The following is a 27,861-nucleotide window of genomic DNA, read 5'->3' as shown; positions in this document are numbered from 1 at the left end:
CCCCTGGAGGAAGATGTCCAAGAGGTGTGTTGTTTGCTGCCATTTTGTACCTGAATTTTGCGACACACATAAATTAGTAACGTAGAAGGAAAGAAGAACAATACACAAAACTATTTAGATAGATAGCCAAAACCGTTAGCTCCCCGGCAACGGCACCATAAGTGATCGGAGCCAACCCTACGCCACTTTGTAGTCGAAGCAGCTTTTACCCGAGATGGTCGGGATCGAATTCACAGGGAGCTAGAAGTGGAAATTGGACTCCTATCTAAACTAGAAATGCGTAGTGCTCTTAATTACTCTTCCAATCATCATTTGGTTGGTTGTTACTTATAATATTTATGCTAATGATAAGATAATTAAACTAAGAATGATTGCTTGTGAGGTTTTCTAAATAGTTAAAGAGGCACTAGGGAAGTGACTTTCTCCTAGGTGAATACTTGACGGGATCTAAAGCCTAAGGAAAAGACGTTATGTTTGGGGTTGCAATATAGCCAATGTACAGAATTACTCACTCTATACCTTTTGGTAGCTTGAGTGACTTTGCCCTAATTGACTTTCTCAAGACCAATTGGGTGTCAAAAAGTGTGCAAGCAATATAGGCTCAAGTCGAGTATTACTATCTCTAGGTTGAACCCTTTAATTGGGGCTATCAATCTCTTGATTACACCCAGTTCCTTGTTGGACTGATTTTCCTAGACTCAAGCTCTCTTTCTCAAGAAGAGCCCAAGTCAAATAGGCACAAATTAGTGTTTGCAACTACTAATTCAACATGGAAAACACAAATCAGTCCAAATATCAACTACCCATAAACATCTAAGCCTTAAATCAAAAGACCCATCAAATACCCACACTAGGGTTGAGCCATAATCCTAGCTAATGGGTCTAGCTACTCATAATAATGGAAGAAAACAGAGACATAAATGAAGAATAACCTATATGATTTGATTACAAACTAAGATAAAGAAGATTCTGTGTTAATCTAACTACAAATTTCGCAAAATGGACATAAAACTCTATTCACGTGCTCTGGTCTCTCACAGATTACAAAACATACCCTAAAAATGTGAAAAGAAAGTATTTATACTAGGCCAAATTTTCTGGACAAAAATACCCCTAACGAGGTACTACGGTCCGCATAAAATGCACCACAGACCGCAATGAGGTTTCTTGGCTTGATTAATCATTCTCTGAATCTGGCCATCGCGGCTGCGGTGGCTTCAACTGCGGTCCTCACAAAAAGGACCGCGGACCGCATTGGCTTCCAACAGTTGAAATCCCAGCTCTCTGAATCTCTACTCCGCGGACCGCATAAACTCGATTGCGACCGCGGTGAGGCTACTGCGGTCAGCACAAAATGGTTTGCGGTCGCAGTGCTTGAGCTTCCAAAATTGCACTTCTCTGAATCTCTTCACCGCGGACCGCACTAAATGGATTGCGGCTGCGATGTGTCTGTTGCAACTGTGCTTTGACTTGTTCTTGGTACTTGTGCATGTTTCACTCCTTTTTGAGCTGGTTTTGAACCTTTTTGACCAAACCCTGCAAACAAGTACAACATGTAAGCCTTTGGGTCTATTTTTTATACTATTTGATTCAAAACTCAAGTAAAAATGAGTGTAAAGTGAACTATAATCCCTAGTTATCAACTCCATACAGGTAATTCCTCCATATCTTAAGAGCATGAACAATTGCTGCTAACTCCAGGTCGTGCACAGGGTAATTCTTCTCATGAATCTTTAGCTGACGTGAAGTATATGCAATAACTCATCCATCCTGCATCAACACACATCCCAAGCCGACGCGTGAAGCGTCGCAATATACCGTATACATCCCCAAACCGGAAGGCAACACAAGAACCGGTGTTGTAGTCAAAGCTATTTTGAGTTTCTGAAAGCTCGTATCACAATCATCTGACCAACGGAAAGAAGCACCCTTCTGGGTCAATCTTGTCAGAGGTGATGCTATAGATGAAAAGCCCTGCATGAATCGATGGTAATAACCTACTAACCCTAGGAAACTCCTGATCTCAGTCACTAAAGTAGGATGTGGCCAACTCTGAACTGCCTCAATCTTCTTGGGATCCACTTTAATACCCTCTCCTGATACAATATGCCCCAAGAATGCTACTGACTCTAGCCAAAACTCACACTTGGAGAACTTAGCATATAGCTTCTGCTCTCGTAAGGTCTGTAGCACTACTCTTAAGTGCTGCTTATTCTCCCCCAGGCTACATGAGTATATCAAGATGTCATTAATGACGACGATAATAAAGGAATCAATATAAGGCCTGAACACCCTTTTCATTAAGTCCATAAACGTCGTTGGGGCATTAGTCAAGCCAAAGGACATCACCAAAAACTCATAATGGCCATATCTAGTACGGAAAGCAGTTTTCAGAACATTTGAGTTCCAAATCTTCAACTGATAATACCCTGATCTCAAATCGATCTTAGAGAACACACTAGCACCCTACAACTAGTCAAACAAATCATCAATGCAGGGCAACAGGTACTTGTTCTTGATGGTAGCCTTGTTCAGATAGCGGTAATCAATGCACATCCGCATGGTCCCATCCTTCTTTTTCACAAATAACACTGGTGCACCCCAAGGTGGCACACTCGATCTAACAAACCCATTTGTCAACAACTCCTCAAGTTGCTCCTTTAACTCCTTCGGAGCCATACGGTATGGTGGGATAGATATAGGTTGGGTGCCTGGAGCCAAGTCGATACAGAAATCAATATCACGATCCGGTGGCATGCTAGGAAGGTCAGAAGGAAACACATCGACGAACTCTCGAACTACTGGAACTGAATCAATTGTCGGAGACTCTGTGGTGGTATTCCGAACATAAGCTAGATAAGCCAAACAATCCTTCTCAGCCATGTGCCGAGCCTTCGGAAAGGAGATAATCCGACTAGATGTACTAACTAAGGAACCCTTCCACTCCAACCTTGGTAACTCTGACATTGCGAAAGTAACAGTCTTGGCATGGCAATCTAGGATGGATTGATATAAGGATAACCAATCCATGCCCAAGATGACCTCAAAGTCGGTCATATCAAGCAATAAGAGTTCTGCTCTAGTCTCATCAAAACCACAGAATGTGACCATACAGGACTGGTAGATCCGATCCACAACCATAGAATTGCCTACAAGAGTGGACACATGAATAGAAGTACCCAAGGACTCACGAGGAATAGCCAGAAAATGAGCAAACAGAGATGACACATATGAATAGGTAGACCCTAGATCAAATAGCACTGAAGCATCCCTACCGTAGACGAAAATAATATATGTGATAACATCATCTGAGGCTAATGTATCTGGTCTGGCCAGAAAAGTATAGAATCTGGCTGGAGCACCACCTGGCTGGCTGATCGCAGCCTACTCCACACTACTAAAAAGTAGGAAGAGAGGGTCGCAATAGCTTTTTCCCGATTTGTGGGTCGGGATCGATTGCCACAAGGAGCTAGGAATGGAGTCGAGTATCTATTTAGAGTGGAATTGTGTATTTGTTCCAAATATCACTTTCAATTATTTTTGGTTTTTCTTTAACAAACTACTATTATCAACTACTAATTATAAATGCAACTAGATTATGCTAAACGAGAATTGCTAAACGTTGTTTCTAATGGATAAAAAGGCACTAGGGTAGTGATTTTCACCTAGGTGGCTAACTGACGGGTAATTGCTTCTAAGGCACGATTGACATGATTGGAGAAATATGCTATAGTCGCTGCACGATTTTACCCACTCTCACACCTCTCGGTAGAGAGAGTGATTTTTCCAATTAACTTTCTCAAGACCAAATGGGTAGGCAAATTTGCTCAAGCAACTAGGGTTCAAGTCGGTTAATTACTCTCTTGAGGTTTAACCCTTTAATTGGGACTATTAATTCTCTTAAGTCCATCCCAATTCCTTGTTGGGTCAATTTTGGAGACTTAGGCTCTCTTTCTCAAGAAGAGCCAAGTCAACTTAGCATAAACCGGTGTTTGCAACCACCAATTCATAAATTAAACCATAAAATTGACCCAAATAATAAACACTCATAGTCAATCTAGCCCTAAATCACAATTCCCATCAATTACCCACACTAGGGTTGAGCCGCAACCCTAGCTAATGGATTTAGCTACTCATGCTTGAAGAGAAGAACAGAGAAATAGATGAAGATAAAGGCATATTAATTAAACACTAAAGTAAATACAGAGATTCTGTCGTTATAACTAAGTTAAAATGACGAAAATGGCTACAGATGGTCTTCTCACAAGCGCAGCTCAGTTCAGAAATTAGCTGATACCCTAAAAATGGAAAAAGGTTCTATGATTCCAATAGTTTCGTATGGTGATTTTGGACTTAGGAGCATGTTCGGATTTGGATTTGGAAGTCCTTAGGACAATTTAGCGCATTTTGGCGAAAGTTGGAAAATAGAAGATTTTTTGGAAAAGTTTGGCCGAGAGTTGACTTTATGATATCAGGGTCAGAATCCAGTTCTGAAAATTTTCATAGCTTTATTATGTTATTTATGACTTGTGTGCAAAATTTAAAGTCAATCGGATTTGATTTGATAGGTTTTTGCATCGAATATAGAAGTTGGACGTTCCTAGTTTCATTAGGCTTGAATTGGGGTGCGATTCGCATTTTTAGCATTATTTGATGTGATTTGAGGTTTCGACTAAGTTCGTATGATGTTGTAGGACTGGTTGATGCATTTTGTTTAGGTCCCGAGGGCCTCGGGTGGATTTTGGAAGGTTAACGGATATAAAAAGGTTGCTGAAATTTTCTCGGCAATTTCTGCAATTTTCGCACGTGCCAACAGTGACCGCACCTGTGTGAATAGTACCTTTGTACAGTACTGTGTATAGTGCACATGAACAGTATTCGTGTACAGTAGCCATGAACAGTACCCAAAATTTTCTGGATAGATTTAATTCCAGCAATCCGGGTTTTGGGTCATTTTTTTGACTTTAAAGCTCGGATTTTGGCAATTTTTAGCGAGAAATCATGGGAATTCTTGAGATAAGTCCCTTGTGATCATTATTAGTCAATATTATTGAATTATCATTGAATATCCCAGCTAGATTACGTATTTTTGAGGTGTAAATCGGGAATTTAGGCCTAGGGATTTGAAAATAAGATTTGATGATGTGGAGGCCGAATTGTTGTCGGATTTTGGTAAAATTTGTATGGTTGGACTCGTGGTTAAATGGGGGTTCATATTCCGTGATTTTTGTTGGGCTCCGAGACGTGGGCCCCACGGGCAAAATTTTAGTGCAATTTAGGATTTTTAATGGAAAATGTAAATTTCATGTAGAATTAATTCCTACATTCTTATTGACTGAATCGAATTATTGTGGCTAGATTCGAGGCATTCAGAGGTCGATTTGAGAAGCAAAGGCATTTCAGAGTAGGATTTTTGCTCGGATTGAGGTAAGTAACGGTTATAAATCTGGTCCTGAGGGTATGAAACCCCGGACATTGTGCCGTATGACTATTTTGGAGGTGACGCACATGCTAGGTGATGGGCGTGCACCGTAGGGATTGTGACTTGGTCCGTCCCGCAAGACTGTGGAATTAATTGGCCTACTGTTTAATATATGTTCCCTCTGTTTTCATGGAAATTGACTGTACTTCTTGTTAGAAATCATGTTTAGGCCTTATATGATCACTGTTGAGAACTGCGAGGTCGTGTACTTACTGAATTAGCTGCTAATTGTTGTTTTGTACTCAGTCATAGCTTTTCTTGCTTATTATGCATCTGTCTCTTGCTGTTCATTGTTGATACATGACATTACCTCTGTTTGGTTGTTTATATGATTTTTGAGAGTCCGAGAGACTAGAGAGATTGATGACTGAGTGAGGCCGAGGGCCTGATCTGTGAGGATATTTATGGGATCGGGCTGCACACCGCAGCATATTGTTACTGATTTATGACTAAGTGAGGTCGAGGGCCTGATCTGTGAGGATATTTATGGGATCGGGCTACACGCCACAGCATGTTGTTACTGATTTATGATTGAGTAAGGCCGAGGGCCTGAGTGATTTATGCCACGAGGTGACTTGTTATAGCGCTTGGGTTGAAGGAGCCCCTCCGGAGTCTGTACACACCCCTAGTGAGTGCAGGTACCTACTGAGTGCGAGTGCTGAGTGTGAGTGCCGAGTGCGAGTGCCGAGTGCTGAGCGACTGGGAGGAATGAGTGAATGTGAGGAATGAGTGATTGTGAGGTTGGAGTGAATAGGAGGACAGAGTGACTGTTATTCTGAGAAAATACATTTACTCCATTACTGTTGCATCGTAGATGTCATATCATTGTTTTGAAAATTATTGGAAGATATTATTTACTGCTCAGTCAAATTTGATACCTGGTTTATTGAGTACGTACTGATGCGACTTAAACTGTTAAATTGAAAGTATGACTACTTTTATTTGAAAATTATTGAGATAACTGTATTTGCATAGCTCGTTACTACTTCTCAGTTCCTTATTTATTTATGTTACTTACTGAGTTGATGTACTCACGTTATCCCCTGTACCTCGTGTATAGATCTAGATACTTTTGGTCACGGTAGTTGTTGATTGAGGAGTCAGACTCAGGAGACTATTGAGGTAGATGCATGGCGTTTGCTAACCTTGACTCTCCTTTCCTTTCATATTCTACTATTCTATATTTTCAGACAGTGTTTTATTAGTCAGATGTTGTTATCATTTAGATGCTCATGCACTCAGTGACACTGGGTTTTGGGGATGGATTGTTTAGTACTTTTGGAGTTATATTCTGTTCTAAAAAGTTTTATTTAATATTAACTGCTTCCGCCTTTATTTAAAAGTTCTACTGTGTTGAGATGTTGAGTTGAGGCTTGCCTTGTACCACGATAGGCGCCATCACGACGGGTGAGATTTTGGGTCGTGACAAAAGCATGCTTTTGGGTCCTAGACTACCTGGACTTAAGCATAATAGTGGCTACACATGAACTCTCATCACCTCGTGCGTACGTAGCCCCCACAATTAGTGGCAAATATCGAATTATTTCTCCTATATGGACAATTTTCTGTTACAAGGTTAGAAAAGAGACTTACCTTGCTTCACGGTCTACTTTCCAGCCTAAGCTTATGCCCAAATCCTCAATTTGGTTCCAAACACTCCAAAACTATCCAAATAGCATAAAAACTAATCAATATAGTTTAAAAGTTCATACCCCAACCATTAGAGTGATTCCCTACTCCAAATTACAAGATTCCTAAAATCCACTCCGGGGCCCACGTGCCCGAATTCCGGAAATTTTTGAAGAAAGTTATTACCCATAACCTAAGGATCAAGAATATATGATTTTTACTCCATTCCATAACAAATTTCGTGGTTAAATCTTATTTTTATCAAAACCCTAGGTTTTAGTCTAATCCCATAATTTCCACTAATTTCTATGTGTTAATCTACCCAAAACCCAAGTATTAAACTCACATTAAGTGAAAATAACTTACCTCGCAATGCTAGGTTGAAATCCCCTCTTTGGAAGCTCCCAAAATCTCCCAAGTGTAGAAGTGAAATGAAATAAATGGCCTAAGTCCCATTTTTAAAAGCTATGTCCAGGTCTCTAATATCGCATTTGTAATATCAGATTCGCAAATGCAAAGGTCTCAATTGCGACAAAACCATCGCAAATGCAAACCTGGGCATCCCTCTGCACTGATCGTAAATGCGACGGAAGGGTCGCAAATGCGGACCCTGCTGGGTTCGCAAATGCGAACAAAATGTCGCAAATACGACCACTGCCCCAGCCCAGGCTTCATCGCAAATGTGAAGCCTTCCTCGCAAATGCAAACAATTCCTCGCATTTGCAAGACTTGCAACTCTACCCAGAAACACCAGAAAAACTAGGGTGTTTTCACTCCCAACCCACGTCCAAAACTCACCCGAGCCCTCAAGGCTCGACTCTGAATACTCACTCAAGTCCAACAACATCATATAAACTTGCTCGTATGATCAAATTGCCTAAATAACATCTAAAACTATGGATTTAACACCAAAACGCATGGAATCTTTAAGAACATTTGAAATTCCTATTTTTACAACCGGACATTCGAATCACGTCAAATCAATCCCGTTTCTCACCAAATTTCACAGATATGACTTAAATGTTATATTAGACCTGTACTGGGCTCCAGAACCAACATACGGCCCCGATACCAACATGATCAAACATTATTCAATTTCTTTAAATCCTTAGATTTTCAGTTTAACAATTTTTAATAAAAATTCATTACTCGGGCTAGGGACCTCGGAATTCGATTCCGAGTATACGCCCAAGTCCTATATTTTACCACGGACCCTACGGGACCGTCAAAATACGAGTCTGGGTCCGTTTACTAGAAATATTGACCGAAGTCAAACTTGTCCTTTTAAGCCAACCTTAAGGAACCAAATGTTCCGATTTCAACTCAAACTCTTCTAAATCCCGGACCAACTATCCTTGCAAGTCATAAATTATTTAAAGCAAGTACGGAAAGTTTTATTTAGGAGAACGAGATTCTAGAAAGCAAAAAGACTAATCGGGTCGTTACCGCCCCTAACTTAAAAATTCTGAAGGTGTGGGGGTATTTGGCTAAGGTTGATCTACCTGATTTTAAACAAGTAACTATTGGACTCAAGGCTTTTGATGCTATTTTCAGTAGTTATGCTCAAAATAGTGTTGCGTGTGGATTTATGTCTTTGAATGATAGTTCTATCTCTAAATCTAAAGATGCAGAATTTTTTGAGCATGTTTTTCCATTGAAAAATAATTTTTCTAGTGATGTGCATAATAATGCTTCTACATCTATGTCTGTTAATTCTCATATTATACCTTCTTCTAGTTCTACTACTAATGAGCATGAAAATGAACTTAGAAGGAGTAAGAGCCGTAGAATTGAAGCTAGCTTTGGTCCTCATTTTATCACTACTTTCTTGACTGAAAATATTGATCTTGATGTTTTGAATGATGAATTAGTGTCTATCTATTTAATAGAAGAAGACCCTAAGACTTATAATGAAGAAATGAGATCAATAGATGCTAGTTTTTGGAAAGAGACTATTAAAAGTAAATTAGACTATATAGTTTCTAGTCACACTTGGGACTTGTCTAACTTTCCTAAAGGTTGTAAACCCATAAGTAGCAAGTGGATATTTAAGAATAAATTGAGACATGATGGTACACTTGAGAAATATAAGGTTAGACTTGTTATTAGAGGTTTTAACCAAAAGAAAGGCATTGATTACTTTGACACTTATTCTCTTGTGACTAAGATAGCGACTACTAGAACTCTTGTTGCTTTAGCTGCTATTAATAGTTTAGTGATACATCAAATGGATGTTAAAACAGCTTTCCTAAATGGCGATTTAGAGGAAGAGATATAAATATCTCAACCTAAGGGATTTGTGATCCAAGGACAGGAGAATAAAGTATGTAAATTGATGAGAAAGTCTATGTATGGTCTAAAGCATGCACCTAAGCAATGGTATGAAAAGTTTAATAGCACATTAGTGGGTAATGGTTTTGTTGTTAATGCATCTGATACTTGTGTTTATTCCAAGATGATAGGATCATATTTTGTTATTATATGTCTGTTGGATGACATGTTAATCTTTGGCCCTAATGTGAATGTTGTTAATGAGACAAAGAATTTTTTATCTTCTAAATTTGAAATGAAAGATCTTGGAGAAGCAGATGTGATTTTAGGGATAAAAATCAAAAGAACTTCTAATGATTTTTCATTGTCTCAGTCTCATTATATTGAGAAAATGTTGAAAAGGTTTAATTGTTTTGATGTAGCACATATGAGAACTCCTTATGATCCTAGCGTACGCTTGAAAAAGAATAAGGAATCTAGTATTTTTCAAACTGAGTATGCTAAGATAATTGGTAGTGTAATGTTTCTCATGAATTGTACACGACCTGATATCGCTTATGTTGCTAGTACATTGAGTAGATATACTCACAATCCTAGTAGTGAACACTAAAATGATCTTCATCGTTTGCTAAGGTATTTGAGAAGTACTATGGATTGGTGTTTGCATTTTAATAAATTTTCTGCTGTTTTAGAAGGATTTTGTGATGCAAAGTGGGTTACTGACAATGATGAAGTTAGATCTAATAGTGGCTATGTATTTACTTTGGGTGCAGGTGCTATTTCTTGGAAGTCTTCAAAATAGAATTGTATAGCACGATCTACTATGGAGTCTGAATCATTGCTCTTGAGTTGGCATGGAAAGAAGCTGAGTGGTTGAGAAACTTATTGGCAGACATGCCTTTATGGGGAAGACAAGCTTCACCAGTTTCTCTACATTGTTACTCACATGCAACAATTGGAATTGTAAAAAATAGTGTGTACACTGAAAAAAGAAGACATATCCGTATTAGGCATGGTGCGGTAAAACAGTTGGTGAAACATAGTGTTATTTCTTTGGAATATGTATGATGCGAAAGAAATTTGACAAATCCTTTAACTAAGGGTTTGGCAAGGAGAGTTATCATTGAAACGTCAAGGGGGTGGGGCTAAAACCCATGGATTGAGGAAGTATAGTGGATACCCGTTTGTGTGGTCATATGAAGCCCTATGAGACCTTAATATGCACTACATTTCCTATCCCTATGGCGTGTGGTAGTGCTTTATAAGGTTGAGCTTATTTTGCTCTTAATGATTCCATAGCCTTAAGGTGGTCTATATGTAGATAGACTTGATGAAATTATCTATGTGAGTGTAAAGGTGCGATCGCTTTTTATGAAAGACTTGGGATGTCTTTCTAGAGCACTCATGAGACCCAAGGTATGTGCATGACCATAAAAGCACTTTGTTAATATCGCGGAGTTTGCATAGAATTAAGGATATAGTATGTGTTGTGGGGGTCTCAACTAATGTCCATTCAGTTCAAGAGTAGTTCACTTTGTGAATGTTAGTTATTGCCTCATTTCACTATGTGTCAATTCAAATCGAAAGATATTGACACTTCAGTACTTGTTCTTTCTTTTGCCCAGAATTGTTCTTATTCTATTTTTGTCTTTGCATTAGCGGGGGATTATTGGTATTATTTTATATTTTATAATGCAAAGCCAAAGATTTTTTTGTAGACCCTTTTCCTTCTTTATTTCTTTATCTTTTGTGAAAAACAAAGTGTCCCTCATTGGTTGTGGAAAGTCTTTTTCTTCACTTTATTATAAATTACTCTTTGTTGGGCTTGTAAAGAGCTAGTAAAAGGGAGTTGTCTGGCGCATATGAGAAGTTGATCCTGAAGGCAAAACTGGCCGATTCCCTCCCCCACCCCAACGGCTCCATTTTTAATTTCTGTAATAGCTATAAATTAATTTCTTCATCTGTAACTGTTCAACAGCTTTGCCTATAAAAGACAGCCTTCTTTGTGAATAATCTGACATAGAAAAAACACCTTCATCCGAATTTTGGGCAATAGCTTTGTGCAAATTCCAAACTTTCAGTCACGAATGCACGTGTTTGGGAGGTACAGTGGAATCTTGGGAAGCGACCGGTCTTAACGATTTGTACCTTGTCGGGCCGAAATCGCTTTCAAGATAGTGGCTTGCCACAACACAGTATTTATCGATAAGTTGTTCTTATTTCCGTTTTTTCCTTGTCAATATTATCTACTCAGTTTTCTTAGAGTTATAAGCTCTACGGTCATTGTCTACGTCGAAGATAGCGTTATTTGGGCATGGGGGTACGTGATTTCAGCCATACTTAACATGCTTGGATTGGTCATTTTCTTGTGTGGCAAACGATTTTATCAGACATGTCAAGGAACACGAAGGCAGACCTTTTATAAGCATGGCTCGTGTCATTTTCGCGGCTATTCAAAAATGGAGAGCCCCTTTTCAGATCAAATTGAACACTATTAGAATGAACCAAATGACAAAATCACAAAAATAGCTATTCCAATTCCTATAAGATTCTTCAAGTATGAACCACTTTCTTCCTCCTGATACATCAATTTAAAATAGTTGGTGACATTAAAGTGAGTGTTGTTCTGTTACTTTAAAGCAAGTAGTATGATCATATTCGTATTGATATTTACTTCTATTACCATTACTTTCATAAACAGAAATTCACTCTTGGGGTTGGGCACGTGCTCACGATTGTTGACATGGCTGTCTCCGCAAAGAGGCTAAAACTTGTGAATTCCTATCAACTACAAGGTCAGAAAAATGCCATAGTTCCAATGTCAGTGTTTTGGCTTGTGCCGCAACTAGCTATTGTTGGTGTTAGAGAAGCATTTCATTTTCCAGGACAGTGTGGATTTTATTACCAAGAATTTCCAGTATCCTTAAAAAGTAACTCGACTGCTATTGTTGCAATGTATGTTCGCGTTGCTTACTATATTGGAAATCCAGTGCTTGATGTGGTTCAAAGAGTAATAATCCTGTGCACGGTTGGTTGGTATGGTCCAGTACTCATCTTTGCTATAATTACAAACTTGGTGTGGTCCAATAATCCGTCCGTTCCTTTTCCGAACACCGCGTATAACGGGAGCTTACTCCACCGCCGGGTGTGGTCAAATAATCATCTTTGCTATAATTACAAACTTGAAATATGCCCATCATTGCTTTAACTATCTAAGATTATTCTATGCATTAGTTGGGTAATCACTATTGTGGTGCCAGCATTTTCTAAATAGCCAACTTGATATTTTCTAATGATTGCGTAAGAGTAAACTACTAAAGTATTTTTAGGATTGTATGACTTTCATTTAGCTTTGGCATAACTGGTAAAGTTGTTTCCATGTAACTAGGAGGTTATAGGTTCGAGCCGTGAAGAAATAGCCTCTTGCAAAAATGTGGGATAAGATTGCGTACGATAGACCCTTGTGGTCCGGCCCTTCTCTAGACCTCGCGCAGGGCGGAAGCTTAGTGCACCGATCTGTCCTTTTAGTTTGGATATATAGTTTTCTATCCTAGTATAACAGCAAGCATATATCTTACTATCTGAGAACGTGCTAAATCGTGCAACTTGCTTGATATTCGATAGCATTTCGCATTCACCCTCCTTTTCTTTATTCTGGTTTTAGGTAAGCTTACCTTCAGCGTTTATATAAATATATTTAGTGCTTAAATCTCTCTAATCATAGTCATAGACTATTTTATAGAAAGAAAGGCAATATATGTCCTATGTGTGATTTACGATTGAAAATTGGACAATCTTATTGACTTTTTTCATCGCTAAAGACAAACACGTTAACTTTTTTATGAAGTAAAATGCTGTATTTTGTACTTTTGGTATAATTTATGGGTGTGCAAGACTGCAAGCTATTGGATAAAGAATTAACAATTTTCCTTTTCAAAAGGAAATGGTATTTCCAATAATATTATGTCGCTCTCATTTTATATGACATTATTTGATGGTGAGTTTATAGTATTAGTTTGACCAATATATTATAGTAGTGTTGGTGAAAGAAATATATTAAAGCAATAATTGAAAAATTAGTTTGATAAAGAAAGCATCCATGAAGTTGGATAGTTTGATATACATATGTGAGTTTCTCAAAGTTTTGAAAGTTCTATAAAATGAAATGATGTCAAACGCTTTTGATCGTATCAAAATAAAAAGAGTGTCGTATAAACTGAAACAAATGGACTGTTGGACAACTAATTCAAAATTGTAATAGAAAACCTAAATTGTTTAGGATTTGATATTTGCAAGTTTATCTAATTCATGTCGAAATAGGATTTTTGTCAGAACTGTATAGGAATAAATTTTCTTTTTTCTAGTTGAAATATGTTTTGTACTATTATAAATAGGGGGTATTACTAGTTTATTTTAAATGTGGAGACGTATGAAAATTTGTAGAGATCATTTAGAAAATTATAATAAAATATTTTCTTTCATGAATCAAATAGCTTTTGCTGCCCATGGGCGGCGCTAGCCAATATGTGCCGCCCATCTAGCCAATGATTATGATGGCAACCCTCTGGCCAAAGATTATGTTGGCAAACGTCAAGCCAGTGATATATGTATGAAAAAAATAATGCAAGTTAAAAGAGGTACGAACCAATATGGCATAAGAGGAAGAACCTTCTCTAAAACACTACTAGAAATTCGATAAATACCGACCAAAAAAAACCGACCAACTTTGGTCGGTCAAAAACCGACCAAAGTTGGCCGGTTTTTTCAAAATATTTTAATTTTTTTTTTTTACAAACCGACCAATTTTGGTCGGTTTTCTTTGGCGCAAAAATGCGAGAAACTATTTTTGAGTCCCGCCAAATTTATTTTTCAAGAAACCGACCAACTTTGGTCGGTTTTTGCAATTAAAATAAATAAAAATTAATTTTAAAAAAAAACGACCAAAGTCGGCCGGTCATTTTAAAAAACCAACTTTCGTCGGTAATTTTATTTTTTAACAAAAACGACCAGCTTTGGTCGGTTATTTTCATGCGAAGATACAATTAAAGAGTATAAATAAAAAAAAGACAATCTTAAAACAAAATGCACCAATGGTCTAGTGGTAGAATAGTATCCTATCACAGTATGGTTCGATTCTCAGATGGTGAATCTTTTGATTACATAATTAAAATACGGACCAACTTTGGTCGGATTTTTTTGCAATATTGTTTTTTGAATTTAATTGACCGACCAACGCTGGTCGGTAATTTCTGACTAACTTTGGTCTGTATATTAAAACGACCATCAAAATACCGTCCAAGCGTATTTGGTCGCATTTTAGTCGGTAATTTGCCATAACCGACCAAAGTTGGTCGGTTTTTTTGGTTGGTATTTACCGGATTTCTAGTAGTGAAAGTTAGAGAGAGGTTTAAAAAAGTTGGAAGTTGATTACATGTGAATCAATAAAATTGGACGTTGGTGATAAAGTGCATCAACGGGAGTTAAATACAGGTACTTCAACAAAATTGAATGTTGGTGACAAAGTGTATTAACTGAAGTTGAAGACATGTGCTTCAATAAAACTGAGTGTTGGTGACAAAGTGCATCAACGAACTTCAACAAAATTGATTGTTGGTGGCAAAGTACATCAACAGTAGTTGGAGACAAGTGCTTCAACAAAAGAAGTTGGAGAGAAGTGCTCCAACACACAACAAAAAAGTCAGATGTATACAACTTTGAATTACGGGAGAATATTGGAAAACTAATTTAAAGTTGTAGTAGTAAACCTAAATTGTTTAGGATTTGATATTTACAAGTTTATCTAATTCATACTGAAATAGAATTTTTAGTCAGAATTATATAGGAATAAGTTTTTTTTTGTTTCTAGTTGAAATAGATTTCGTATTATTATAAATAAAGTATTGCTAGTTTATTTTAAATGTGAAGACAGTATGGAGAACTTGTAGAGATCATTCAGAAAATTATAATAAAATATTTTCTTTCATGGACCAGAAGTTAACAAAGAGTTGGGTAGGTCCAGGAACTAAATCATTGAGGATATGGAATATATGACCTCTTCTCACACATTAGTTTAGGTCAATTTCTTAAAATAACATATTCCAATCATTCAAATTATAAAAATGCTGGTGAAAGTCTGGCGTTCCAGTCTTGGATAACCTTTGCCTGCTATTAAAACTTCAAACAACAAATAACAAGTAGAAACAAATATCATTGCTTTCAAGTTGACCTGCAGCTAGAAATGGAAAATTCAGAAAGAGATGTTGATGAAGCAGCAATGCAGTCCTTTTCTGGTCGAAAAAATGGTGGCTGGATAACCTTCCCCTTCATTATAGGTATGTTTTTCATTCTTTTATGACGACAACAACAATAAACTCAGTGTAATTCCACAAGTGGAGTTTGGGGAGGGTAGTGTGTACGCAATCGCAGGCCTTACCCTTACCTTGTGAAGGTAGAGAGGTTGTTTCCAATAGACCCTCGGCTCAAGGAAAATAATGGAGTAACCTTTTTCACCCTTTTATTAAAAGTCGAATTCAGGATTTAGAGGTCGTGGATTCAAAATGGCGTAACTTATTATGTATATACATCTTTTTAGTATCTTTTACATATGTATACATGATTCGAGCAGAAAGCACTGAGTTTAATTGAACTCGTCAAATCCGCCCTAAGTTGCTCGGACTTTCAGAAAATGTTGTTGGGTGCATGTCGGATCCTCCAAAAGTAGTGTATTTTTTGGAGGATCTAATAGGGTGCGGTAGCAATTTGGAGAGTCCATGCAACATGGATTATCCGCCTCTACTTTGTTTACCTTGCTGCCTACCCCCATATTGTTAAGACTTTAATTGGTCCATGTGGAGATTGAGATATGTGAGACTGATAATCTTGAATGTTTTGATTGGTTAATTCAGCAACTATGGCGGGCTTATCGCTTGCGTCTGGAGGGTGGACTAGCAATCTGATTGTTTTTTTGATAAATGAATTCAACATGAAGAGCATCAAAGCAGCTAAAGTATACAATGTAGTCAATGGCTTGACCACTCTTTTCCCAATTCTTGGTGGAATCATTGCTGACTCTTATCTTGGCTGTTTTTCTGTCATTTGGATTTCTTCTCTTGTCTCTGCTTTGGTATAAAACTTAACTCTTTCAATAGATTCATCTTCAGTTCTTCAAAATATAGTCAGAATTACTTTCTATAACAGCATCCGTATATAACAGTCATTAACCATAAAAGCCAAGTTTTTCTTGAAACCGATTTTTATGTTATATTATAATATATGTTTTATATAACAACACTTCACTATAACAGCCAAAAAATATCGAAACAAACGAGGTTTTATAGAAAGGTTTGACTGTAGCTTAAGACCCAATAACCACGTATTGATTCCCTGATTGCATTTGCAGGGCATATTGCTTCTACTATTGACAGCGGCAATTGATGTATTAAGACCTGCAGCATGTGATGGTGGATCCAGTCTTTGTACAAGCCCCTCAAAACACCAGTATGCAGTATTATATGTGGCTCTGGGACTAGCTTCTTTAGGGGTTGCAGGTACGCGTTTTACAATTGCGCCCATGGGAGCTAATCAATTTGATAAGCCAAAACATCAAGCAATATTCTTTGATTGGTACATATTCGCCTTTTACACTTCCTTTGCAATAAGCACCACGGCTATTGTTTATGTGGAGGACAATATTAGTTGGTCATGGGGTTTTGGTATCTCTTTGGCTTGTAACATTCTTGGCTTGGCAATGTTTCTCGTTGGGAAACGTTTCTATCACCATGTTAAGGAACAAGGTGGTAGCCCTTTCATCAAGTTAGCACGTGTCATTGTCGCTGCCATTAGGAAACGGAGAGTCCCTCTTGCGGAACAAACTCAAAACTACTACCATGATCCAAGTGATACAACCACAATCACAGCCTCTCCGGTTCCTACAAAGTTCTTCAAGTATACCTCCATTTTCGTTATCGTTCTGCTTACTTAGACTCTTTGTCAAAATGATCAGCTGATGAAGTCCTGTTGTACAGGTTTTTGAATAGTGCAGCTTTTATTACTGAGGGAGACACCAAATCAGACGGCTCGATTAGGAATCCCTGGAGACTATGTACAGTGCAGCAAGTAGAAGATTTGAAAAGTTTGATCAAGCTTTTCCCTCTATGGGCTAGTGGTTTACTAATATCCACACAACTAGTCATGCAATCAAGTCTGCTAATTCTTCAAGCTCTCACAATGGATCGACATATGGGACCTCATTTCGAGATCCCAGCTGGTTCTATGTTAGTCTTCATATTGTTATTTACCTGTATAATGATATCAATCATTGACAGATTACTCTACCCTTTTCTAGCTAAGTACACTCGCTTTTCTATCACCCCACTTCAGCGCATTGGAATAGGCCATGTGCTGACTATAGTTAGCATGGCTGTCTCCGCGCTGGCGGAGTCCAGGAGGCTGAGGCTTGTTAGATCGCACCATCTCCAAGGCCAAAATGGTGCCATTGTTCCAATGTCAGTCTTCTGGCTTGTGCCACAGTTAGCTCTAAATGGAATTGGAGAAGGATTTCATTTTCCAGGACATATGGGGTTTTATTACCAAGAATTTCCAGTATCTTTGAAGAGTACCTCGACTGCAATGGTTGCGCTGTTTATTGGTATCGCGTACTATATAGGTAACGGGTTGATTGATCTTGTTCAACGACTATCAGGATGGTTGCCAGACAATATCAACGATGGAAGAATGGATAATGTTTTCTGGCTCTGTTGTGTCTTAGGATCAGCAAACTTCATTTATTACCTTGTGTTTTCCTCCTTGTACAAGTATAAAAATATGGACAACAAACCAAATGATGTGCCTAGTAAATGATCATTGTTATAATTGAAGAAGCATGTACAGTTGTCATGGTATATAGCTTTCTTCAGTTACATTTTCTGGAGCCAGCGGGTTCTGAATGACACAGGTAACAAAGTGAAGACTTAGGCTGATAAACTGATTGAAGCCGCTTCCATGTTTTCCCGGAATTTCATTAGTTCCAGACTCAAGTGCCTGTTTATCCATCTTCATTCCAAACAAAGGCGAACATCTCCATTGAGTGACCATAAGAAAGAGATGAAGCCTTTAAATAAGTGAATGCTTACCAACAAAAGGTGTAAAATGGTGTATTTTTTGCAACAAAATTATCAGTTAGCAGATTTGCCACTAAGCATTGTCAATGTAGATCAACTGAAAATGTTAAGTAAATGAATGAATTTGAGTCGGACCTGGTTTAGTGAATTGAAATCAGGACACAGGAGGCATGTTGTGGTTACTTTGCATTGTCAAAAGGTCCAAGTTGATTGTTTTTTCTTTTTCACCCGTAAATCAAGAAAAGAGATAAATGTTGATAATTTAGAGGGTAAAATAGGTATTTGGCCACCGAAAGTTTGAGAAATCTAGTTGAGTGATCTTGTGAGTGTTATAGAAATAGTTAAGCGAGACTTTTCTGTTGCAAACAAAAGAAATATGATTTAATAGGTAATTTCCAATAGTTGTGTGACCATCTGAATAATGAACTCCTCCATTCTGAATGTATCTAGAGTTAGACTTACGTTGTATAGAAAGGGATCACTGGCACCCAAAATATATATATGGCTTTTAAAATTTCATGTGTACATATATATGGTTTTAAAAAATATAGTGATATACTAGTAGTGACACTCGTATACAAAGCAGATTTTGATTGAATGCAAAAGTGCATATGCAACCTTTAAATGTGGGCCCGCCTCTTGTCCAATAATCATCTTAGATTACGGATACAACAATCATTAAAAATAAGAGAACAAGAGTTGATATTTTCTCATCATTGCTTGAAAAGGTGCTTTTTTAAGATAGTAAATTATCAACGATTATTCTATGCATTAATTGACTCATTTTAATATTACGGTGCCAGCATTTTCTAAACTTTGATGAAGTGGAAAAATACCCAACTTGATAGTACTTTCTTATCATTTTCTAGGGAAAAAATTACAGTAAACTGTATTCAGGAGATGACTTTCTGTTCATCTTTCTATAGTTTAATGCTAAGTCCTCCAAAAATTATTGAAAACAGACACACGTTAATATTCTATAGTATTTAGCATTCATCTCCTTTTATTTATTCTGACTTTAGGTACGCCTAACTTTTTGTTTATTTGGACTGCATTTAAACAAATAATATCACCTATCATAGTTTATAGCTTATGAGTTCTGGGAAAGTAGTTAAGATGCCGAAACTGACTCACTGGACAATAAGGAATATCTGACCTTTTTCAGATGTCTGATTAAACTAGATTCTCCAAATAATATATAGTCATTGTTGCAACTTTTTAAAAAGTTTGGTGAAAATATGGCGTGCAAGTCTAGGTAAACTTTGCCTTCTATTATAAATGAAGAACTCATAGCAAGTAGAAACAAACATAGTTTCATCTCTCAAGTTGACTTGTAGCCAGAGGCGGAACCAGAATTTCAAGCTTATTGGTTCGGGATTCTAATCGTTTTAATTTATTGGGTTCTAATTAATAATTTATTATATATTTAATGAATTCTTTAAGATAAAAATATAAAGTTCGAATCAAAGTTATTAGGTTCGGCCGCACCCGCTAGCTCCGCCCCTGCTTGCAGCTAGCTATGGAAAATTCAGCAAGTCATGTTGATGAAGTAGCAATGCAGTCCTCTTCGGGTCGAAAGAATGGTGGATGGATAACTTTCCCCTTTATTATAGGTATGTCCCATTGTCTCTTTGTCCTTCAGTTAAGAGTCGAATGCGGGATTTAGAGTTTGTGGATTCAGAATGGCGCGATCTATTATGTCATGTATACATGGTTCGAGTTGAAAGCAACGAATTCAGTTGAACACACTTCTGCAGACTCCATGTTAAGAGTTGAGACAATGTAACAAATGTTGAATATTTTGATTGGTATTTTCAGCAACTATGGCGGGCTTATCGCTCGCGGCTGGAGGGTGGACGAGCAATCTGTTTTTCTAATAAATGAGTTCAATATGAAGAGCATTGCTGCTGCTAAAGTTTTCAATGTGGTCAATGGCTTGACAACTATTTTCCCAATTCTTGGTGGAATCATTGCTGACTCTTATCTTGGCTGTTTTTCAGTCATTTGGATTTCTTCTCTTGTCTCTGCTCTGGTAAATACCAACTAACTCTTTCATTAAATTCATCTTCTATCTACACAATAGAAAAAGATTCAAGAACCACATATTGATTTTGTAGGGTATAATGGTTCTACTATTGACAGCAGCAACTGATGGATTAAGACCTGCAGCATGTGGTGATGGATCCAACCTCTGCACAAACCCCTCAACAAAACAATATGTAGTTTTGTATGTTGGACTAGCATTAGCATCTATAGGAATTGCAGGTACACGTTTTACAATCGCGCCCATGCGAGCTTATCAATTTGACAAGCCAAAACATCAATCAATGTTCTTTGATTGGTACATATTCATCTTTTACTTGTGTTGGGCTTTAAGCACCGCGTTCATTGTATACGTTGAGGACAATATCGGTTGGCCATGGGGTTTAGGTATATCTATGGCTTGGCAATATTTCTTGCTGGAAAAAGTTTCTATCGTCATGTTAAGGAACAAGGATGTAGCCCTTTCATCAACTTAGCGCGTGTTATTGTCGCTGCTATTAGGAAATGGAGAGTCCCTCTTTCGGAACAAGCTCAACGCTATTACCATGATCCAAGTGACAAAACCACAACAACATCTCCAATTCCTAGCAAATTCTTCAAGTAAATCTCTTTTCCCCTTGTTTTTCAACACTCAACATTGTTAGCAAACTCAACACTGTTGTTATTTTTCTGGTTTCACGGATATATTGTCCTTTTTCGTCTTCTTGAGCCAAGGGTCTATTGGAAACAACCTCTCTACCCCTCGAGGTAGGGGTAAGGTGTGCGTACACACTACCCTTCCCAGACCCCACTTGTGGGTTTTACTGGGTTGTTGGTGGTGGTGGTGGTGGTGATGTTTCTCCTTATATTTTCCTCTGTCAAATTCATTAGCTGATCTAGTCATGTTGTACAGGTTCTTGAATTGTGCAGCTTTTATTACTGAGGGAGACATCAAATCAGATGGCTCGATAAGGAACCCCTGGAGACTATGTACAGTACAACAAGTTGAAGATTTGAAAAGCTTGATCAAGCTTTTCCCTCTGTGGGCTAGTGGTTTACTTATATCCACACAACTAGTCATGCAACTAAGCCTGTTAACACTTTAGGCTCTCAAAATGGATCGACATATGGGACCTCATTTCGAGATCCCAGCTGGTTCTATGTTAGTCTTCATATTGTTGTTCACTTGTATAACCATATCGTTCATAGACCGGCTACTCAACCCTTTTCTAGCTAAGTACACAAGTTTTACTCTCACCCCTCTTCAGCGCGTTGGAATAGGCCATGCACTAACTATAGCGTGCATGGCTGCTTCCGCGCTGGTGGAGTCTTGGCGACTAAGGATAGGTAGATCACACCATCTCCAAGGACAAAAGAATGCCATTGTTCCATTATCGGTCTTTTGGCTATTACCACAGCTTGCTTTGAATGGAATCGGAGAAGGATTCCATTTTCCAGGACATACCGTGTTTTTTTACCAAGAATTTCCAACATCATTGAAGAACACCTCGACTGCAATGGTTTTGTTGTTTATTGGCATCGCGTTCTATTTGGGGAACGTGTTGATTGATCTGGTTCAAAGACAATCAGGATGGTTGCCTGACAATATCAATGATGGAAGAATGGACAATGTCTTCTGGCTCTGTTGTATCCTGGGATCAGTAAACTTCATTTATTTCCTTGTGGTTGCCTCCTTTTACAAGTACAAAAATATGGACGACAAACCAAATGATATGCCCAGTAAATGAAAGGAGTACTTGTTAGTATAATTTAAGAAGCATATACATCTGTCATAGTGTGAGATATCGTGCCTTATTCAGTTACATGAGTTGATAAGCTCGAGCATATGAGTTCTTTAAATAAGAAAGAAAATACAGGCAAAAGGGCTTAAATTGGTGCAAGAAGATTCCATGGAATAGTAATACTCAAGTTTTAATATAAGCTAAACCACAAGGCAAACTATACCATGTTTCCACTCTGAAATTTTTTCAAAGTGTATTATTCGCCTCCATACAATATAAAACAATATGACTATTTTTAATATCATGAGTATACTTGTATATCCACTGCTATTCAGAAGATTCCTAGAGCAGACATTAAATGTTATTAATCACATAAAGCAGAACCTCTTGGTGTTGGTTAGCATGCAAGATCATATAGTCGCTTTGGACTTAAGTGGACTCTAGATGAATTTAACATCTATGTAACTCGGACTCTCCGAAAATGTATATGGGTGCGTGTTGGATCCTCCAAAAATAGTACTCCCTCCGTTCCAATTTATGTGAACCTATTTAACTAGGCACAAACTTTTAAAAAACGAAAACTTTTGAAATTTGTGGTCCTAAACAAGTTGAAAAGAGACCAAGAGTATTTGTGTGGTTATAAAATTCTCATTAAGCATAGAATTGTAAGTTTAAGCTAAATTATTTCCAAATTTAGAAATGGATCATTCTTTTTTGTACGAACCAAAAAGGAAATAGGTTCACATAAACTGGAACAGAGGAAATACATTTTTGGAGGATCCAACACGGGTGCGACAACTGTTTTGAAAAGTCCGCTCAACATGGTTCCACATTAGGACAAGCACATATACCACGTAAATGATGGATTCTAAACAGGAACGAACTTTCAAGATTAAACCAATCTCTCATACTTGGCCAGGATAGGATAGAAGAATTTACATGTGAACTATTCAATTTGATTGCTGCATATTAAACCACCCATTTATTAACCATGTTTGCTGGAAATGGCAGCTGCCACCATCTTTAAAGAAGTTCCCTGAACATGTGAATGCTCAACCACTATAAGATGCATGAACTGACCGAGCCATGATAGGAGTAAAAATGGCCCTTAGCGAGGAGACGAAGTAAAACAGAAAAAGAAAATTGTGCCGGCGGATAAGAAACATATGGACTAGCTAATACTGCATTCAGAGTTTTCTCCCTCCTCACCATCTGAGAACCCTAACATGAAAGCGCCTCCCCCTTCATCTTCGTCACTATCAACATCCTCCGAATTTTCTCGTCTCTCAATATAAGCCAGTGCTTGCCTCCTGTGCAGACGTAAAACATGCATTATCTTGTCTGGGGTGAGTGTAACCCTTGAATGGTCCTCTCGGCCTCGCCTATTAGCTTCCATTATCTTCTTAGATCAAGACAAAGTGGAATAATCATTAGTCATCAGGTATTAGACAAACATGAAAACTTTAACTGAAGTACTAGAATTTGCACCTCTTGAACATCAGGAGGCAAACGAGTAACATCTTTGGATGTGGGAGCCCAAATTTTTATGGTCTTTTCTATTCCACATGTAGCAAGAACAGGGATACAGGGATGGGTCTTAAGCTGATTTACAATGTGCCTATCACCGACCATCAATCGGACAAGCTTGGCGTCCTTTTTCTTCCAGATAAATATATGCCCACAATCAGACCCGGTCAATACATATTCATCATTCGGACCAAAGAAACTCACTCCTTTAACTGTCTGTGAATTTCTGTGTCCTGAATAAACCTGTGGTTTTTCCAGCTTGTCCAAGTCTTCACCTTGCAAAGACAAAGGAGCCGGACTCAATCCCATGTTCTTCTGAAACAAGTATATCAGTTCGTCATTGTATGAAACCAGCAATTCACTTGTGTTTGAGTAAGTCAGTGCTGTAATATGAACATCATTTGTCTTAATCAGGTGATGAGGACAAAATGTGTTGATCGGCCTATCTGAACTGGTTCTTGCATCCATTTGGTACATTCTGATGTCATATACACGTGCATATTCATCGGAACCTCCTACAGCAAAGTAGTTAGGATTTCTTGGGTCTATCACAATGCCATTCAACCTTATGCTGCTCGAGTGCTTATTGTTTTCCGCAAATGACGAGCAACGTAAAAGCTTTGAGGAAGAATTACTGCGCAGATCATACTGCACAATAATGCAAGTCACGGCAAAATAACATGAAAAGAGAACAATGTAACAAGTAAAGAAGCGCGTGGCGACCTACGTGTTGAACAAAACCATCTTCACCGCAGCTATAAAGTATGTAGGGACTTCCTGGTTCCACAGCAAGCTTATGTACACGACCTTGGTGCTTACCTACTCTTTTTGTTTCTACCCGACCATTCTCCAGCAATAAACCAAGCCTCACCTGCAGCAGTGCTTGCAATACGTTGAAATAAGCACATAGGAGTCAGAGCCACAATCATCTTCTTTGGCCTTTGTCAAATTAGAGATATGAAGTAGCAGACTCAGCAGATCTAAAGTATCGCTTCATCATACAGAAACTACAGCTGAATGTATATATATGCAGATAACAAATGTGTGAAATTATACTTGGACAAAAGAAAATGTCGCATTTAAATACTATTGCCAGAACCATTCAATAAAACATTTGCTCTATGTTTCCTGTCTCCCATGTTCCATATATTATAGTGCGTAAGATGGCAAACATACCTGACCATCAGCAGATGCAGTTACTATTTTACGATCATCCGCGAAGGGCATGAACTTTGCCTGGAATATATTGTCCATGTGACCTGATGGATAAGACAACTTTGAGGTTCTCGTTGCCCAGTCCCATAGTATCACTCTTCTATCATCAGAACCCGAGACAAGTACATCACCGGTGGCATTGAAGTCTATTGTGTTTACACATCCTTCATGACCAGTTAACTTGCCATATAAATCCAGTCGCTTGACCATAGCCTGACTCACAAGATTACAAAATGAACTAGTGGCGCACAATGTATCAGCCAAAAAATTTCTAGGGCACATGAATTTTCAAGCACCTTAGACATAGCTGAATATAATTCCACATAGATTTTGAATTACCTTCACATCAATGTGAAATATTTTACATATAAAAGTATGAAGTTACACGGACATAAGTAGCAGATGAGACTGTCATTAAAGCTGAAAGGCATCATTATTTATTTATCTTTTTGAATAAAACTCCACATTAAGATAAATAGTATCATCATTTATCTTCATTATTTACCGAATAAATTTCCTCATGGATCTGAATTACCTTCACCTTAAATGTGAAAACTTTGCATATTGAAGTATGACTTTATACGAAAATTAAGCAATAACAGAGACTTGATCATTACAGAGTATGAAAGGCACCATTATTTATCTATCTTGGCATACTGTAAGTCACAACAATTTCACATCAGATATCGCCATCGAGAAGGAATCTGATTAAACAGATTCAAAATTCTAGTCCCAAAGTCCCCAAAAATTCTGAAAATCATTGAAAAGGAAAAAAAAACTCAAGTCCACTCTACTGATGCTAAGTTGTTAGAAAGTGGTAACTAGGAATAAACTTGTCAGTACTAATCCAAAAACATTTGTAGGTATTAATCTAGTCATCTCCACAACTCGACTATATCAGCATAACCAAACATTAGCAGGTCGAATATCTTTGTTTGTTTGTTCTTTTTGTGTGTGTATGTGTGTGTGTGAGAGAGAGAGTTTTTCAATGCTTGACGGAATACTTCACCATTATATCAGTTAGCCCTCTATCTACCTGAAACCGCATAGGGGTAAGGTCTACGTACACATTATCAGTTAGCCCCACTTGTGGTATTTCACTGGGTTTGTTGTTTTTTATCAGTTAGCCCTCATCTCCAAGCTAGTTGAATCAGTTATAACAGTCATCTGTAAGAGATGAGTTTAAATGGATTAACACAGTTTATAGAGCCGACCCCAACTTATTTCGGACTAAGGCGTAGTTGTTGTTGTAGTAGTAGTAATAGTACATAAATAGAGTTTATCTGACCATACTAAAAAAGAATTTGATCAAACTAGAGAAAGTATTCATATACAGTTCAATCAGCTGAAAAAATCACAAAAATCAGACCCAAAATAACAAATCCAAAGACACGACGATTTTAGCTATAATAAAAGTTGGGGAATAAAATCAAACCTCAGAAGCAGAGATTCGACGAGAGAAATTTCTGGGATGAGAAAACCCAATTTCTCTTTTATAAAACTCCATTAAATCATCTCCACCAGAAACCTTATAGAGCTTTTCCATGTCTCCTTATTCAATCTACTGTGTATAACTCCTTTTCTACTATAGAAATAGAAATTGAAGTTTTGGGATTTGGAGAAGAAAATACTAAAACCATGACATTTTCTTAAAAGCTAGGAAATTATATGTATTTGTGTTTAAGTGTTTGCTTTTTTTTTATTTTTAAAAGAAACAGCAAAAGTTGTAACAGCAGGGGACGCTTGGATAATTGACACATTGCAGGTATAAGACACATCTACATTCTTTAGATAACATCTCCATTTTACACCAAATTTTAGCGTAGTTTTTCAGGATACCACTGGTTTGCCTTTCGGTGTATTCAAAGTTTTTGAAACGACGTCGTACGTTTTATCCCTCTTTTCTTTTGTTTAATTATTACTATCTCAAATATTACTGTATCTGTTCAACAGTATTTAATTTAAGGTTAAGAAATAAGAAGCATACTTTTTTATTGTAAATTAAATGAGGCATAAGAGAGAGAGATAAAGTATTTTAAAGCAATATTTTTTTAAAGCTATTAAATTTAAGGGTAGAAATAACACCAGGTGGTCACTAAAGGACAGTTATTTAGAAATTAGCCAATGCGTCCTGAATTTTATATTTTCAGTTTAATTTTTTAGGATAAAAATATTTTGAGTTATTCTGAAATTAAGATTTTTAGTTTAAAATTTCAAAATAAAAATAAGTATTGGCTAATTTCTAAATAACATTTCAAAAAATGGCTATATGTGCTTGCCCCATTTTTAAGGTGTATAAGAAGTTTAAAAGATTATATGGACCGAGGATAATAATTTAGAATTGCATGAGCATGTGAAAGTTTTTTGTCTTCTAGTTGGACATTTCCTATTTTTTGTTAATTAAGTTAAATAAATTGTCTAAAAATTTAAAAAATACTTGTTATATAGTCTTTAGATATATCCTCAAAAGTTTAATTTATTTCCTTCAATAAATTATCTAAAGTAGCCTGCATCTCTTAAAAGCGCAGAAGAAAAGAAAATCATTATTATATATTAATTTAAAAAATAATCTTCTAAAGTATGATTAGGATGGAATATTTAAACTGGACTATCTCCACTTCCTTGCCACTTGCTTCGTGGGATGCCTAGTGGAATTTATCCAATTAATCTTCCCTGACCTTCCCAACATATTTTTGATACGAAATAAACCTCTCGCAATAGAGAAGAGATCAAAAGTTTGGGTCCCTTCGATCACTCTCCCTTAAACTTGAATTAATCGAGAGATGAACATATACCACATTTTTTTTAAACGAAACTCCCAATCATCCTCCAATCACCCTCCCTTAAACCTGAA

At 37.4% G+C, this 27,861-nt stretch overlaps 2 protein-coding genes and 2 pseudogenes across 2 annotated transcripts; 3 read left to right on the top strand and 1 right to left on the bottom strand.

Annotated features, from left to right (window-relative positions):
* The window catches only part of LOC142172714 (protein NRT1/ PTR FAMILY 2.6-like), a 65,932-nt pseudogene extending 53,968 nt beyond the window's left edge, over positions 1-11,964 (top strand).
* A 3,495-nt stretch (positions 11,965-15,459) lies between these two features.
* Positions 15,460-18,282, top strand: LOC107788451 (protein NRT1/ PTR FAMILY 2.6). Its single transcript, XM_016610130.2, has 4 exons — positions 15,460-15,714; positions 16,288-16,505; positions 16,782-17,326; positions 17,407-18,282. The coding sequence occupies exons 1-4, from the start codon at positions 15,621-15,623 to the stop codon at positions 18,239-18,241; spliced, it is 1,692 nt and encodes a 563-aa protein (XP_016465616.1). The 5' UTR covers positions 15,460-15,620; the 3' UTR covers positions 18,242-18,282.
* A 1,535-nt stretch (positions 18,283-19,817) lies between these two features.
* Positions 19,818-23,560, top strand: LOC107788449 (protein NRT1/ PTR FAMILY 2.7-like; annotated as a pseudogene).
* Positions 23,114-26,784, bottom strand: LOC107788450 (uncharacterized). Its single transcript, XM_016610129.2, has 5 exons — positions 26,443-26,784; positions 24,969-25,220; positions 24,520-24,663; positions 23,754-24,440; positions 23,114-23,664 (listed from the first exon to the last, which is right to left on the bottom strand). The coding sequence occupies exons 1-5, from the start codon at positions 26,551-26,553 to the stop codon at positions 23,437-23,439; spliced, it is 1,422 nt and encodes a 473-aa protein (XP_016465615.1). The 5' UTR covers positions 26,554-26,784; the 3' UTR covers positions 23,114-23,436.
* Between the last annotated feature and the right edge of the window lie 1,077 nt (positions 26,785-27,861).

Source organism: Nicotiana tabacum, chromosome 18 (assembly GCF_000715075.1).
Source record: "Nicotiana tabacum cultivar K326 chromosome 18, ASM71507v2, whole genome shotgun sequence".
Lineage (NCBI taxonomy): Eukaryota > Viridiplantae > Streptophyta > Magnoliopsida > Solanales > Solanaceae > Nicotiana > Nicotiana tabacum.
Note: the sequence above shows the minus strand (reverse complement) of the source record. Positions and strands in the feature narration are given on the sequence as shown.

Excerpts from the sequence above, each read along its gene's own strand:
- LOC107788451 (XM_016610130.2), top strand. The coding sequence starts at position 15,621 with ATGGAAAATTCAGAAAGAGATGTTGATGAAGCAGCAATGCAGTCCTTT. Across the intron at positions 15,715-16,287 it reads AACCTTCCCCTTCATTATAG|CAACTATGGCGGGCTTATCG; the intron begins GTATGTTTTTCA and ends TGGTTAATTCAG. Across the intron at positions 17,327-17,406 it reads GTTCCTACAAAGTTCTTCAA|GTTTTTGAATAGTGCAGCTT; the intron begins GTATACCTCCAT and ends CCTGTTGTACAG.
- LOC107788450 (XM_016610129.2), bottom strand. The coding sequence starts at position 26,553 with ATGGAAAAGCTCTATAAGGTTTCTGGTGGAGATGATTTAATGGAGTTT. Across the intron at positions 24,664-24,968 it reads CTGCATCTGCTGATGGTCAG|GTGAGGCTTGGTTTATTGCT; the intron begins GTATGTTTGCCA and ends GCACTGCTGCAG. Across the intron at positions 24,441-24,519 it reads AAGATGGTTTTGTTCAACAC|TATGATCTGCGCAGTAATTC; the intron begins GTAGGTCGCCAC and ends ATTATTGTGCAG.